This window comes from Diadema setosum, chromosome 2 (assembly GCF_964275005.1).
Source record: "Diadema setosum chromosome 2, eeDiaSeto1, whole genome shotgun sequence".
Lineage (NCBI taxonomy): Eukaryota > Metazoa > Echinodermata > Echinoidea > Diadematoida > Diadematidae > Diadema > Diadema setosum.
The window spans coordinates 7,279,206-7,296,719 of NC_092686.1; the positions used below are offsets into that span (position 1 = coordinate 7,279,206).

Sequence of the window (17,514 nt, forward strand, 5' to 3'; positions counted from 1 at the left end):
CATATCAAGTCAATAAAACATCAAGAAGAGACAGGTTTCTTTGTGAAAGAAAAAAAAAATGACGCTATCGCACCGATCTTTGTTGTACTAGAGTAGTGCCAATGTGCGATAAATGGGTAGATATGTACATTGTACACAATAAAGAGGGTTTCACTCCCTAGCAATAGGCAGTTATCTGAAACCATTCATTCCATGAGTCCATTTCAGTCCTGTTGGTACCAACTGCCATGAGAGCCATGATAGCTGGGGATGGTCATGATGATGATGAGGAGGAGGAGGACGTGGAGGAGGAAGAAGAGGAGGAGGAGAAGGAGGATGGTGGGGCGGGGCAGTGTGATGCTCACGGCAGGAAATCCTGGTTTCGCCTCCTGCTTTTCACCCTCCTCCGCACACACCTCTTCATGTCCCCCTTGCCGTACCAATTGCACTGGTCTTGCGCATCGCGCGTGCAATAGGCGAACTGGCTCTCGCAGTCGGTACGCAGATTGGCCATGTCCCACATGCACAGGTTGGGGACGGGGTCCGTTGGGCAGTACCGTCCATAGCAGGGGGAAATCTGCAAGAGAATTGAGAGGAAAATGTGCGGAATGCATCAGTTTTCATGCATTTTTTTTTTATTAATTGCTTTTAAGCACATCTACTTTGGGAGGTCGCTGAGGTGAGCTGAAAATGTTGAGCAAAAGAGATTCCTTAGTCTTCTCTGCAATATCATGATTTTGATCATTAAGATTGATGGAGAAAATTATCTGCTACAGGATCTCTATTTTTAGGTAATTTAATATTCTGACTATATTTATCAACACTAAAGGCAGATCATAAAATTTGGCTTGACCATGCAACAGAGTAGACTTTGAATCTGCTTCAAATCACTATAATGTCAAAGTGTATATATTTATGAAAAGATTGGGATTAGTGATGTTTCAGTGACAGGGACTTATGCAATGTACACCCTTTTAGTCACTTGTTATGCATGTGTAGATTTGCTTATTTATTAGACATTATAGTGCAGTGGATGTTCTCATTATTCCCAACATCATTGCAGGGTAGTAGGCCTATAAATATGCATCTGATTTTTTATTTACAGTAGATAAGTAAAAATGTTGTCATAGACCCCGTTTACAGTGCGGGGCTGGGCTCGGCCGCGGCTCGGCTGCGGCCGAGTCCGGCCTCAATTGCGCGGCCGAGCCTCGCAATTTTGTCCGTTTACACTGCTGGGCTCGGCCGCGCTTTTGATTCAAACCTTTCAATATTTTGTCGTAGTGGCGCTCTGCTTGTAAACAAACGCAATTTGGTATTGTCTGGTTTTCAGACCCTTTGCCAAATGAATTCCGTGGCGACGAAGTCGCCGTTCGGGCAAAGGCCTTTGCCGAAGGAAAAAATCCTTTGCAGGACAAAACCACCTTAAACTATACTAGTTTTCGACGTTGAGGGGGTTAATATCCTGAATAGCGAAAGATACAGGCAGAGGGTTTTGAAGCCAGACTAAAATTGGCCGCGCAATTGGCCGCGCATTTGGCCCAGTTTGCGTTTACACCAAGAAGAGGCCGAAGAAGAGGCCGGCTGCGGCCGAGCCGCGGCCGAGCCGCGGCCGAGACCACCGCCAGAGCGAGGCCAAATGCGAGGCCAATTTGGCCTTGCATTTGGCCTTTTGCGCGTTTACACTGAAGCGGGAATGGGCTCGGCCGCGGCTCGGCCGCGGCCGAGCCTCGCACTGTAAACAGGGTCTTAGTTGAATTTATTTTAGAAATGAAGGCTGCTGCCAATCAAACCCAAAAATGTTTCTGCATTATATTAAGATTGATTGAAGGGATGGTATAGTTTTGTTTGAGATGGGGATTCAAGTTTTATCATTTTGCAAGGTAATACAAAAAATATGTATCTGAGATATTGAAAAGCATACAATTCTAAGAGTAATCAAAAGTTTGTTTGATGAAAATCAGTTTTCAAATGGGTGAGTTATATGCAAAACAAAGTGGTCCTACCTAGTGAAAGACAGGTACAAACTTTTGTTATGACCTCTTTGTTTTACTTTGTTTTTGGATATCTCAGCCATTTCAGAAGCGATTTTCATCAAAGAAACTTTTTTATCCTCTTAGAATCGTATGCCTTTTAATATTTCAACTACATGGTTTTTAATTAAATTGCAAAAATGTTAAAACCTGAATCCCCATCTAAACCAAAACTATACAATTCCTTTAAGTTTTAATTTTATGGAAGAGAATCAAAGAGATTTCCTTTGTATTTTCAAAAATATATAACTGATGGGGCTGCTCAACACTGAACTTAAAAAGCAAAATTTAGTCTGTGTGACTGCCTGTGAGTTATGGAGGACAAGATGTCAATGAACCAGTCAATCTTTCAGCAGTGACTTTTGTCTAATAGCGCCCTCATGTGGCCACAGCAGTGAACCCAGTTGGAGCTGGTAGACTTTTAAACCCATGATGCATGGGTCTTATTACGGATGATGTCATAGGATCATCTTTCTAAACTTGCAGGCGAGGAATACTGGGTTAAAGGGATCACACAATCACAGCCACTCTATGAATATGAAACACAGCCAGTCCCAGATACAGCTGACATTGAAATGAATTGATACTTTGGGTACATTCACTTCAAATACTTCAAATTGGCCCCCTCCCCATATTGTTTTTATCTCGCGAGTTATATTTACACTCTGTACAGATGCAAAATAAATTCTACACCCCCCCCCCCAAAAAAAAAAAAAAAATGGAGAAAGAGTAAACAACAAGATATAGAATATCTTCATGGTAGTAATTCAATGGTTATTTATTTTTCTTTTTTTTTCTTCTGTTTTTGAGGGAGGGGGCAAGGGAAATATTTGGTATATTCTATCATGACATATGCATGATGTGTTAAACGAACAGTATAGTATTGTTTGAGGTGAGGATTCAGCTTTTAACTTTTTGCTAGATACTTCGAAAACACTTTATGAAATGTGCAAGAGCATGCAACTCTATGAGGAATTCAAAGTTTATTTGATGACAATCGGTTTTGAAATGGCTGGGATATCCAAAAACAAAGTAAAACAAAGCAATCCCAATGAAAGATGGGTCCCACCTTATATCAGGATTGCTTTGTTTTGGATATCTCAGCCATTTCAAAACCAATTATCACCAAATACACTTTGAACTCCTCCTAGAATTATATGCTCTTTCATATTTCAGAAGAGGTTTCTCATTATCTCAAAAAAGTAATCATAAAATAATAGTGGAAACCTGAAGCCCCATTTGAACTGAAACTGTTTAATCCCTTTAAGCCTTTATGAAGCACATTTCTTAAATATTACTGCTGGCAGATTGTTATGGTCAGCCCTAAATCATAAAACATTCACGAGGGGGCATGTCCAGGAATAGGATAATGATTGCAAGGAAATGATGAGACTAAAATTACAACCATACCAAAAGATTAATCTCATGGCCAAATTGTACTGTTTACTTAGAACTGAGCAAACATTTGGTAAAGCCCATAAGCACCCAAATGACATATATATATTTTTTTTCAGGAAGTTTCTATTTGTGGTAATATAACCCTTGTGTTATTTCCATGTAGATATGTAGATATGTTGTATTTTGTTGTCGCTTGTTGCCCATGGACATACAATAGATTTGCTAGTTGTTCATGATGGTACTCATGCCAGAATGACAAATTATAGGCCTACTGCCAAAATCTAGTCAGTGTAATTGCTGACACCAGTATGTCCTTCAAATAAAATATGTATTTCAGGAATAAAAAATCCCTTGTCTCAACCTGAGATTTTTAAACATTCATGACAGAGAATGCAATATATATATATATATATATATATATATATATATATATATATATATATATATATATATATATTTTTTTTTTTTTTTTTTTTAGGGAGGTGGTTATGAGTTTGACTAAAGTGTTACTGTAGGTGAAAACCATGAATTTATGGTTGATAACCTGTATTTAGATCTGTGTACAGTATGTTGTCAGTATTGTTAATATTATCATAACTATCATGATTACTGTAATCATTATTACTATTTCTAATGTTTTTATTACTATAATCATTATTACTTCAATGATTATTATCATACTTCTTATTATTATCTCATCACCAGTATTATTAGTAATTCTAGTAATAGTCAGGTATTACTATCATTGTTTTTGTTGCTCTTAGTATCTTCACTGTAGTTTATCAAATTGATTTTGCCCCCTCCCTCTTGGTAAAAGAAGGCAGGTTGTGTATGCTCTCCAATAGACCTTAAAGGGATGGGTACAGTATTGGTGGAGATGAGAATTGGGCTTTTAACTTTTTCCGAGATACCAAGAAAACACTTATGATATAGTACAGAGCATACTATTTTAAGAGGAATTCAAAGTTTATTTGATGAAAATTGGGTTTGGAATGACTGAAACAGCCAAAAACAAAGTAAAACAAAGTGATTGTAATAAAGTGTGCGTCCCACACTTTATTACAGTCGCTCTTTTTTGGATATGTCAGCCATTTCAAAACCAATTTTCATCAAATAAACATTGAATTCCTCATAGAATTACATGCTCTTTCATATTTCATAAGAGGTTTCTCATTATTTCCCACCAAAAATGTCAGGAACCTGAAATTAGGTCTCAACCAAAACTGTACGATCCCTTTAACAGAAGGAATACTCACATCACACTTTCCACACTGCATCTTGTAGTTGTGCTTTATGCCCTGTCTTTGTCGCTTGGTGATGTTCTTGTAGCCCGCAATCCAGTTACAGGTCGAGAGCCTCAGTTCTGCATTGTAGAATGTACCTGTGAGAGATTTAGAAAGATATGGACAGAAAACTCAAGTAAAGCATTGCATCAAATCTTCATGCACCCTGTTCACATGCCCTAATCTGTCCACGGCTTGCCTCTTTGCATGTTTTGCTTGGCTGCACAACCATGCACAAATGAATTCATTTTGAATACTGGCCGTTTGCAAGAACAATAGCCATAACTTTGTTGTGAAATTTACATCATTGTCAAAGCTTGTAACCTTGTCTAAAATTTTGCTGTACTGCATTTCTACCATGAATGCTTCTTTAAAAAGTAACGTGGACTTGAAGAACAGAATAGTTATCGAAAGCGCTCATGCGTCTCAGAATAATGTGGCACACAGGGAGTTTATACCATGGCACACAAATTGTTAAGACCTGACAAGGCATGTTATTTTTCTTCAATGATGACTGGAAACTAATAGAATAACATTTGAAAAAGTTTTCATGATCAAGCTGTGTCAATTTGTTTGTGTTTTGTAATCTTTTCTTAGCAATCAAACCCATTGACATGTGCCAAGTGCACTAATCCACAAGTCGTGGACCTTGGCTCATTTTTTTGCCGTCACATGTTGGGTGCCTGTTACCGGGCTGAATCTAGGTGACATTTTATGCTTATTATCATAGGGGTACGTTGCCGAACAGCCCACCGGTTTCTGGCTCGGCCCCAACCCCGTAGGTGAGGGGAATGACGCAGGTTGAACTTGACTTGTGCTATGTTGATGGCCACGCCCTTTATCCTTTTTTTTTTTTTTTTTGCCCCTCTCTCTCTTTCTCTTTGGACAGGTAACCCATTTCACACTCGAACAATTATCCTTCACTTGTAGTATATATTATGTGTCAGTGCAGGGTCATTGTTTTTGTATATTGCTCGGATTCAACAGTAAGTGAGGGGACAGCCAAAACATATGAGGAAACAATTCCCCATGTTGTATTTTAATGTGTCGTCATTTTTGTCTTCTGTAAAATCAAAACCACATCAGGGGTCTTCAAGGGAGCTGTTCTCTCCTCGACATTTTTAATCATGGTGGGACTTTTCATGTGTGATAATGGCTTTTCAATGAAAGATTCTTGTCACTTTGTTTTTGCTTTATTTTCCTTTTTATTCACAATGACAGCTAATCATTTGTAAATTTTGTGATTTTATGTGATTTTGAAACAATAAAACATATAATTACAAAACATCACATCCGTGAAACCAGACAATTACATTAGCAGTGGTAGATCCAGAGGGGGGCACACCGGGCGCGCACCCCCTCTTTATTTGTTGTCAAAACAAAACAAATGAAAAAAAAAAATGAAATGAAACCTAGAAGTAGCAACAGAAATATTGTTTGCGCCACCCCCCCTTTACGAAATTCCTGGATCTACCCCTAATTTAGACTTTCCCTTCACAAATGAGGAAAAACAACAAGGAATGCACATGGAAAATGAGACTCCATTGTATTTCTAATTTTCCATCATCCACAATATTCAGCAAAAGTACATTATCAGCAGTACACATCTCTCAGAAAACACCCACAATGATTGCTAATCATTTGTAGATTTTGTGATTTTACGTGATTTTGAAACAATAAAACATATAATCAAAAAATATCACATCCGCGAAACCAGACAGTTACAGTAGCAGTGGCAGATCCAGAGAACACACACAGAAATAGATCCCGTTGTGTTTGAAATGTCACGCATGCTTGGGACTGGTGTTCATATGTGCAAATATATTTCTCTTAGCTTTGGCAGAGAGGACGCGGAGCTGTATCGCTTCAAATATCACGGCTGACGCAGCTGTAGTGTTTGCATCACGTCATATGTACTTTCCCCAGCCTGTTGCTTTTAAGTCTTTTCTTACGGTCGAGGAAGAGGACTGCAGTTGCACTCTTGATATGTATCTCCACTGATAGGCTGTTATGTTTTGGTTTCATATTCAATTCATTGCATTTTCTTTTAGGGACATCCATCTATTTGTTATTATCACTTCTGCAAACAGCTTGTCAACGAGAGAGAATTATGTCCCCTATCAACCAGAGTCAGAGAAAAACGGACAGGATGTTTGGGAATATTTGCCGGATGTCAGTTTTTAATTGAAGGCAATCTTTTGAAGGTGGTCTCGACGGCACCCATGTCAATATTTGGTACCTGTTGCACGGACTACAGCTACCCGTGAACTCTGTACTTCTGATGTATGTTAAAGGGGAAGTCTCCCAAAATCCACATGCTGATGAATTTTTTTGTAGGACGTTGATAAAATGCATGGCCTAGCTCTTGTGGAGGCTGAGCATGGAGAAAGATAATATTTGCCTTAGCGTATCTCAGTAATGAGTCAAATCAAATCAACTTTTGTGACATTCTTTATAATTGGTTTTATTGTTCTATTACGCACAAATTGTTCTAAATTTTCCATCAGAGAAGGTGGCATCACTTGAAAAAGAATCCCCCCTTTCCTGAAAAATGTTTTAGTAATTCTTCTGATGCGCTGAATCTCTGTATATGTTTTGGGAAACTTTCCCCTTTAAAGTGTGTGTGTGTCCCTTTTGCAACCCTGAAAATTATATTCCTATTTAAAGTGTTTTATATTTAGAGGTGGTAATTCAGACCTTTCCTCAGAATAATAAAACTGAAAAAAATTTCCATGATGGAGGTGTACACAATATTATAGAATCCCAAGGAATTATTAGGACCAAAGGGAAAAAAAAAAGATCCCAGCTTTTATTCTTGGTAGAAAAGGAGAACATATCCTCAAGTTACTTGCTGTTTTTTTTTTCTGATGTTTGTTACCATAATATTTCATACACAATTTTTGAAGACATTATTCTTCAACCATGCAAAAATTTGCGACATTTCCAAAAGGGATATACAACCGATCCTTTAACTTGACTAAGATTTGTGCAGCATACAGGTAGTCACTGATGTAGATTTGCTGAACACACATGTAGCCAAGATTTGTCATGTGCACATCAAACTGGAGATTTGTTTAACACCACTGTGGCATGTATATCACACTGTCCATACCTGTAGACACGTATTTGTTATGATATTCATATACATACAGACAAAGACTTGTTAGCTTTCATGTAACCAAAGATTTTGTTCAAATACACTTTTGTCGAAGAGTTGCTAACTGCATCTAAAGCCGAAGATGTTTCTGCGATATGTTTAGATATCTGATGAATCATGGACAATCTAAATCAAATAATATCAGTTGCATATTCTACCATGCAGTAGGGAATTTATGATGACATGATTTAACCTGACCAATACCTTGACTGAGTGTATTATAATGCATAATGAGATCAGTTTGTTATAGAATGTTTTCACTTGATTTTTTTTTCTGTCTGTATGAATTCTTATTGAACACATGTTGGTCATGCTAGCAAATTGAAATATACCCCACACTTTCCCTAAATATCACAGAAACAAAATGTTGATCATGAAAAAATGTATGAAATGCAAAGAATGTGCTGTGCATTTAGATTACAAGGGTTATAAACTGTTGCAGTTTCTGTGGATTGGACAGTATACTAAAAAGTGGAGTGTAGGACCCTACCCCCATTGTGCCTACAAGTATCCTACCATGTGGTGATGAGTTGAAGAATATTGTCATTTGAGACAAGTAACAATAAAGAGTAATATCAAAATGCTGGACAGCATCTTCGCTTTTGGGAGAGTACTCATTCAAGGTTCAAGGCTGCTAAAACTGCCCAATGAAACCCCTTGTAACTCCACATTGGAACTCTGAACTGAGAAATGATTTGACTGCTCATCATTGCAAGTGGAGCTGCAGAGAAACCAGTCCACAATGACCGATGCAAAAATTAATCCGCATTGTATGCCAAAAGTCCTGTTATGTCATGTATTATTTACAGGAAGAACTTGGCTGGAAACAGTACGCTGACAGAGTCTTGACCTTTTGGTGGTTGGCTGCATGCAGTTATAAAGTGCACCTTTAAAATATGAAGTAAGAACAAGAGAGTTCAAGTATAAGATAGAGGGAGAAAAAAAAAAAGAGTAGAAGGAGGGTGGAGTTTGGGGCTGGATGTTTTCTATCTTTATTTGCTTACAGGGAGAACATGCCCTGTCATTGTTTAGAAGCCAGACCGGGCAACCTGCCACAGCGAAGGGCGAAAAATATCGACAACTGATTTTCTGACTAGACCAAAGTGCACCCAACTCGGTACTGGCACTTCTAAAACTGGTTGAAACTTTCCCTGCCCACCTCCAAATGGACTTTCCAGTCTCTCCTCTGTCTGCCCCCTTCTCCGCCTTTCCTTTTCAGCTATAAAAGTCATCATAAAGACCTACTTTTTGGAGCGTACTTTATATAGTATTGTTTTCTTACTATTAACTTGTACAGACCAGTTTTTGTAGATGTGGGAGAAATGGGTAAGGGGGAGGGATGGGAGCTGATAAGGAGAGGCCTTTTACCTTTTGATTTGCATTAGATTTTGTCATTTTTCTGTGAAACTAAATGTGAAGTGCAATGATCAACCAATAATGGACAAAGAAATTATCAATATCAGAAGGACACAGAAAGCAAGAGGGGAAAAAAAAGATGAAGGCAAGAGCAGAAAAGGTGGAAGAAGAGGATAAAAGGAAAGGCAAATATTAAGATGTAAAAGAAGAAGCAGAGAAAAAATGAGAAGGAGTGGACAAGGTGAGGAAGAGGGCATATTTGACAGCTACATCGCTCACGCCCCCTCATCCTCCGGTATAGCAACACCCATCCAACCCATGCATGGATGACATATCTTCCCCAGCTCATCAGCAGATCTCAGGGAGAAAAATAAAACAAGATGAAACAAAACAAAGCAAAACAGAAAAGAAGAATAAGATGACATATTGGCAGGGACCGAGGCAATCTCTTTGCCAAAAGTCCACCAGGAGAGGTGTGACCATCTGTTTATGACATAAATATGAGCTTCGGAAGGAACAGCCGCCCAGAAACCAGAGCACTGTTATGCATAACACACACTGAAAGCTGCATGAGATGATGAAGGTGGGGGGGGGGGGGGCGAGCAGAGAATGACAGAGATTGAGGTAGAGAAAGAACCAGAGGAGTTTCAGACTTAACAAAGAGACAGTTCTTTTGTATGTGTGTACAGGCATATTTCAGGTCATGTGACTAACTCTGTTAGTGTGAAAGCAAATGTGAATCATGTTTTTAAAGTCACTTGTTGCTAACTATAAGGTTGGAAGGTGTTTTTTTTTCCTTTCATTTGAGTTTGACTTGATTCTTAATGGTTACATGTTAATGATGTGACCTCTAAATCCTAATTGAGGAGATGAATTATACCTAAACATTGTGTTAACTTCCGTCATCATGCACGCACATCACATGCATACTGCTGAATGCTATAGAATATCGAGAGTTATGCTTGACTGACATGCCATTGGGTTTAGTGGCACAGCTGTTGCATGGAATGTTGTTTGTGGTTAGTGGCACGTGGCACAGGTGTTTCATGGAATGTTGTATGTGGTTAGTGGCACAGGTGTTGCATGGCATGTTCTTTGTGGGTAGTGGCACAGGTGTTGCATGGAAAGTTCTTTGTGGTTAGTGGCACAGGTGTTGCATGGAATGTTGTATGCGGTTAGTGACACAGATGTTGCTTGGAATGTTGTTTGTGGTTAGTGGCACAGGTGTTGCATGGAATGTTGTTTGTGGTTAGTGGCACAGGTTTTGCATGAATTGTTGTTGGTGATTCCTGGCACAGGTGTTGCATGGAATGTTGTTTGTGGTTAGTGGTACAGATGTTGCTTGGAATGTTGTTTGTGGTTAGTGGCACAGGTATGGCATGGAATGTTGTTTGTGGTTAGTTGCACAGATGTTGCTTGGAATGTTGTTTGTGGTTAGTGGCACAGATGTTGCTTGGAATATTGTTTGTGGTTAGTGGCACAGGTGTTGCATGGAATGTTGTTTGTGGTTAGTGGCACAGGTGTTGCATGGAATGTTGTTTGTGGTTAGTGGCATAGGTGTTGCATAGAATGTTGTTTGTGGTTAGTAGCACAGGTGTTGCATGAAATGTTGTTTGTGGTTAGTGGCACAGGTGTTGCCTGGAATGTTGTTTGCAGTTGACACTCAGCGAGGGGACTCTTTTTGTCATCTGAAAACTCCATACATAAGCTTCAGGCATGTTTAAAGTGGATTTCACAAACGTGATTACAAACAAGCACTCTTGCAAATATGAAACATCTCACTAGGCGCGGTCAGACTGGCAAAAGATCGAGAAGTTTAAGATCGCGAAGTTTGGGCCATTGGTACGCGCGCAAGCAAGAGTGCGCCGTCCGATGGCTAGGGATTGTGACGTAACAATGCACATCTGTACATGACAATGGCCTCGCGCTTCGGAGGCACCGCCCGCAAACAGATCGAGAAGTTTCGCGGGAAGTTTGCGGTCACACTGGCAAAACTTCGAGATCTTAAAGATCGCGATCTTAAACTTCGCGATCTTTTGCCAGTCTGACCGCGCCTTATGACAGAGCTAGGCAGATGTGGATGCTGATGAGGAAAAGCAAGTAGAAAACAAGACAGAGACAGAAAGAGGCAGCGAGAGGAAACGCTGGTCTAAAAGTAACCTTCTCCAACCAATCAGACAGGAAGCGTTATAAGTAGAAATAAACAGACAGAGCTTTGAAAGGGAAAATGAGGTAAACTGACAACTTAGTGAAAGCCAGTATGAAGATGATGGATGGCAAAAAAGGGGAGAAAAGTACATGGCATGAAATTTGAAGAACATGGTAAGGAGAATTCCCCCCCCCCCCAAAAAAAAAAAAGGTTGAGAAATTTCATCGCAGAGCAGAGGATATAGTATTAAAAAAAGTTGCAAAGAATGAATGTGTTAAAAAGTAGAGTAGAGAGAACTTGGTTATCAGATGAAAGAAAAAGAAAAAGAAAATGTTAAAATTGGTAATCATGAAGATGCTGAGAAAAATAGTGTTAAAGACCTGTGAACATGTTGGTGAACATTTGACATAGTACTTTGTTTCATGCTCACAAACATTCAGAGATATAAATGATGCATGTAAAATATGCATAGATGTTAATATAATTTTTATAGTGGCTACTTGATGTGTATCCTATTCTAAAACTGTATTAAAATTACTAATTCATACCAGACTCTATAAATCTTGTCCTGACTGATGGCATTTCTGACTGGTAAATGTTGACTTATTAACAACAATCTTGAACAAACTATATTTCTTTCTTGCTTTTAAACATATTATCAATCATCTTGCGTAAGAATTAACACAATTTGCACATGGTCATACATGAGCCAGCACCTGCAGTGCTCTAGTTTAACCCATTACTGCCAAGATCGCATAATTGGCCATTGGGCGAAAGGGTGGTAGACCCACTCCTGGTAAGCAGTGCATTAACCTAGATTACATCAATTGCTAATTTTGATGAAGAGGGGTTGTGATTGGCGAGGAAATTGATGCTCGTCATTAAAGGGAAGGGTCCGTTTGACCCGGACGGAAAGTATGTCGAAGATGATCTTCCAAGGGTGTCTGCTCAGAGAACGCTTGTTTAGAGATGTGCATACCATGCCAGTGACCTATCGGTTGAGCGTTGATGCGCAATTACACTGGCGCAAGGTCATATACATTTATATTTTTCTTCTATGTTGAGATGTTGAGCTATTAAACCCACAGCCTCTAGCCCACTTACCCTTTTTGGCTCCCCTACACACCCCAATGCCCACCAATTCCCTTCCATCCGTCAACCCCTCTCCCCTTCCTCCCCCTTACTCCGCCCCTTTCCCCTCTCATCTCCTTTGCTGTATCACCGTGGGCTCTTTCCCGATTCCGGGCAGGGACGGTGGCACGTAGGCTCACAATGTATCTGCCATGTTTCTCTCCTCTGCGTAGCACTCATGCTAGCGCACTGACAAATTTCTGGCATAGCGTCATTCTCGATTTTACATGGCAGGAGACGGGGAAGTTGGCAGTTTGGAATGGTTATCTCCCTTTGTGCTTTTGTGCTGCCATTGTATTCCATAATCGTAGGTGACAAACAGAGGCCGTTCCAGCAGATGTTGTTGGCTCTGTTCCCATCACCGGAACATTCTACTACAGAAGGGGAAACAAAAATCAAGTGACACCCCAGAGATATAAACATGCAGCCTGTAATGAATTGCATGTCACTATGATAGTTATGATAAGGTTGCCCCATTGAGACTTTCAAACCTGTTACATCAGTTAACACACTCTATAAACCAAGACAGCCCAAATGATAATATGAGGAAATACAGAGGATGCCTTTCAGAAGCTGTCATCCGGTTCTCTCGCATCATTCTTGTTGAATCCTCCGAGTATGTAAAGATTAGAGTCACTTAGGTCCTTATCATAGTCCTGATTAGATAGACTACTATATTCCAGTTTGTCAGTGTCTTAATTTCTATCACTGGCTGGGGCATCAGCCTCATTCTCAAACCAATTCCAAGATGTGGTTTTGGTATCTTAAAAAAAAAAAAAAAAAAAAAAAATCTGCTCGACACCTCCTGAGATGAACTGAACTGAACTAAATTTAACTGAACTGAACTGAACTGATTTGTCAGCATGCACTTGTTAGGCAAAGTGAACGTTTATTATATTCTAAAATTCAAGCATACAGAAAAACAAGGCCCCCCCCCCCCCGAAAAAAGTACAATCCCAAGAAAAAACAACAACAACACTTCAATATACAAACATTGAATTGTGACAGAGTTCTGTAATGAGCAACTTATTTTGATGATAATCTCAAGTAATAGTAGACAGTATCGAAGGCAGAGAGGCATATTTTATTTGCAAAGACAACAAGAACATCAAAAACTGTGAGATCATGAAATGATTTTTCTGTTACTCCCTCATTATCAGGTCCTTTAATAGCATGCCCCATATTTAGTCGGCTCAGGTGAGAACTGTAAAAATTAGGATATATACACAAAATTGAAATAAAGGTCTTGTCTTAAGGGAAGGCCAGTCATCCAAATAATGACAGGTGTCCAAGTCTCTATCTATAATGTTTATTTCCTTTTTTTTTTTTTGCAAATAATGTTTTCCACGAAATGGGAGAGGTATCAGCAGGAAGTTGCGCATGCTCTCGACGCGTATCTCGAACGTGCAGCAAGGTCTGGCGCAGCGTGGACGTGCGACCACCAGGACGCTTCCTGTCTAGCCGATGTCCATTGCTTGGTGATTGGCCGGCAGATGCTTTCACTCCTGCTGCCATGCCATGGAGAGTAATACATGCCTTTTTCCCAGACAGCCATGTCCATTTTTTTTTTGACATGACAGTTTGTGCACATGTGTATGAATGCGCATGTATATATGTTTGCTTGCTAGAAGTAGAATCAATCTCCATTTTCAAATTGATTGCAAGGACTTTTATAAAGTTAACAGTATTGAGCTCATTCATTTTTCAAATGTGTAGTATTACTGAAGATGAGGATAGTATAGAAATGTAGATGGTTCAGACACCTAGAGCTGTATATCTTAAAGAAGAAAGATCATTACTTGATTATTTATGGGGGTGATTTTTTTTTTTTAAGAATCAAAAAGAGTATTTCATTGATATAAAGTGGAAGGAAGAGCAGGCATTGTTCTTGAGTTGAGAAGGTGTGACATATCATCTGGGCTTGACATTGATACTGAGATTGATTAGGAGGTTACGCACTTTGCGAGGACCGAGCATCTGCATAGGTCATTACAAGGTTGTCGCATATGCGCATGCCTTGTGCTGATGTGGTTTCTGACTCCAAGTCGAGCGTGGAAAGAGACACCCTACCTCAATCCATCCACCCCCTCCCCCAAAAATTTGGATGGTGTCCCCCTCCCCTCAAAAAAGAAGAACTTCTGCCTCACAATTTCTTGTCATAATGTAGGCACGTGCCAGTAATTTTGAAAATGAAACCACTTCAGGTTGATCAAAGAAGTATTGCGTCGATATGATTCTGCAGTGATGATACATATCAAGAAATTTCTATCTCTGTTGTTTTGCTTTTACAGATTCCCTCCCCCCCCCCCCATTCTCTGCGTGGTGGAAAGTCGGTGATGCGTGCCGGTGCTTAGACGCGATACCTGAGATGCTTGTTGCATTTGGGTTTTTAAATGTCATGGTCATGACGCGAGGGAGGGTGAGAGAGACAGATGTAGTAAACGAGAGAGAGAATGAGAGAGTAAAAGATAGAAAAGGAGAGAGAGAGGAACCATCCGAACCATCCATCAGCGCCGAGTCCGGCAGCAACTGATGTTTTAATGATGGTGTGGCCAGAGGGGAAGGATACAGCATTGGAAGGGATGCGTGGACAATGACATTCTTACCCCAGATTACCCCAGATTATTAGTTGCACCATCTGAATAAGAGCACAGTGTACAGGGATCCCCCTGGTAGTAAGGGCTGGTGGGCATCACTCATTTTTTTTTTTTTTAAATCTGATGAAGCTTGTTTAACCATGAAATGTTAGCTCTTAACCCAGAATTACCCCTTTCATGCAAGTCACTCGGGGGAAACTGTGGAGATTCAAACATTCTTTTAAACTAGTGAATGGGTTCCTGTTGAAGTTCTCTCTGTCACTCTTCTGCAGTGAAAGTATACATTATGGTGCATGCGTGAAATGGCCAGTAAGATGTTGTTGGCATGCCTAACCTTCGCTTATTGCCTTGGAGTTTACCCGGGATGGTTCAAGAGTAAGATTTCCGAAAAGTCACCTAGCATTTTACCTGCTATGGGATTTAATCCGTAGGACCTTTCTTACTACAAGATCTCCTAGCCTTGAATGAAGACATGGGAGTGTTTGGACAGTTTTTCTTTTGTACCCTCTCCATGAATGATTTGATTCAATGTTTTGTCCACCCCACCTTTTGTCAAATCAATCTAATACTTAACTCAACTAAATGACAATTATCAAATTTAATGATAAAATGTATATGTGCATGTGGATATAAAGTGTGTGTGTGAAGAAAAACACACACAAACATGTGAATCATATATCAAAAATTGTTATGAAAGTTTAATTTAATTAATTTGCTATAGTCATGATAACATTGAATATAAATCCATGATGCTACCATTCCTATCCAAATTTTTAGTTGAAAAAGGACTTTCAAGACTGAAAACACATAATCAGATATGTTATCTAATGGAAAAGAGGGATACAAAAATCCCAAAGGAAAGTTCAGAGGAACAAGTAAGAATAAAAGAAAATAAAGAAAATAACAGAGCAGAGTTGAAAAAAAAATCCACATGTGCTAGAGGGTTAAATCAAAAGTAAAAGTGGTTCAGGAAATATAAAAGTGAAAAACAGTATGACATCCAAGGGCGTTGCTATGGGTTACCTGCAAGGATGTAGACCCCATCTATTTCCAGATCAGTGACGCCACAAGCTGCGTCGATGGCTGCCGTGGTGATCTTAGCATTTGATTTGGCCATCAACAGGTCATCGCCTTTGTAGATTTTCTCCACCTTGACTGTGTACTCCAACTTGATTGGTCGATTCTCGTCCATGTACATTGGTTCAACCCCGGCTGGAAGTTTGACCTGTAGCAAATGGATCCATGAATTATAAAACCAAATTGAAAGTATAGAGTGGTTTGTGGTGATCATGACATTTTTGCTTGTTTGTCATGAAGTGAAGTAGCTGGACTACTTTCCGATGTAGAGTTTTGAAACATATTCCAAAAGCATGCAATGAAGCTGTCTCCAGCTGTATCAAGCCTTACATCAATTAGAGTTTAACTTGAGTTTTTCTCAAGCTTTGAACATCTTTCATATGTCACTTAAATTGCCAACCCTTTATTGTACATTTATATCAGATAGCTTTTGTAACTTCTTCCAACATTAGCTGTTTCCTAGAAATTTGCCTACAGATACATCAATAGAATTACATGTTGCTATATTCTCCCTCCTGATTCCAGTGCAGAAAGGCATTGTTTGTTTTGGTTGCAATGAATGAAAATGACCAATGAAGAATGCCTACATGAAATTACAGTATGTAGTTGTATTTGCAAAATACCACTTTTACATCTACTGAAGATGATGAAAGATGAAGACTGACTTTCTCTTTACACTCATGTTATGACACTGAACAAACACAGCAGATTTTTATAATACAAATATTAAAGATCATATTACTGTTACTTGATCCATCACTTGTAGCTTATTGTAAAAATGAGTTACTGTCTCACTGACTAAATAAGCGGATGTGTATTTGCAACATTCCCATTTGATTTTTCTTAAATTTCTAAAATGAATATAAATGAAACTAATGACTGAGCAGGAACACAAATAGTCAGTGACAGATAATGCCGTATCACCTAAGTAAACAATGTGTATGTTAGGTTCTGCATACAAACATAAAAGCTTTCTTAAATGCAGTGCATATTTAATTATTTGATGTTATTAGATCTGCTATTGTGTAATAAATTTAAGATCAGATAGGATTTCCTTTCCAATTTATCATCAGAATTGATTGATATGGATGATTTCAGTGGATGCCTTGGGCTTTTGTATGTATGTACAGTATGTTTGTGTGGTTGTTTGAATACATGTTTATTCATTCAATCATCCATTCATTCATTTTTCTATCTCCAACAAAAGATATGAATACATATATATTTTTTTTTAAACAAAAGATATAAGTGCATATTTATGATATATAACATTCTGAAATATTGGAAATTGAAAGTTGATACTTATATAATGGGGGGGGGGGGATGAGGGGAGGGAGTCCTTGATTGGTTGGTTGCT

The 17,514-nt window shown here is 39.1% G+C and overlaps 1 protein-coding gene across 1 annotated transcript in view; it reads right to left on the reverse strand.

The window, feature by feature from the left end:
• Positions 1-307: 307 nt before the first annotated feature.
• Positions 308-17,514, reverse strand: part of LOC140239373 (metalloproteinase inhibitor 3-like) — a 65,370-nt gene continuing 48,163 nt past the window's right edge. Inside the window, exons 3-5 of the mRNA XM_072319234.1 lie at positions 16,104-16,305; positions 4,664-4,788; positions 308-556 (exon numbers count right to left, since the gene is read on the reverse strand). Of these exons, the coding sequence (XP_072175335.1) occupies positions 341-556; positions 4,664-4,788; positions 16,104-16,305 (543 nt within the window). The 3' untranslated portion in view covers positions 308-340. The remainder of the gene's footprint in view (positions 557-4,663; positions 4,789-16,103; positions 16,306-17,514) is intronic.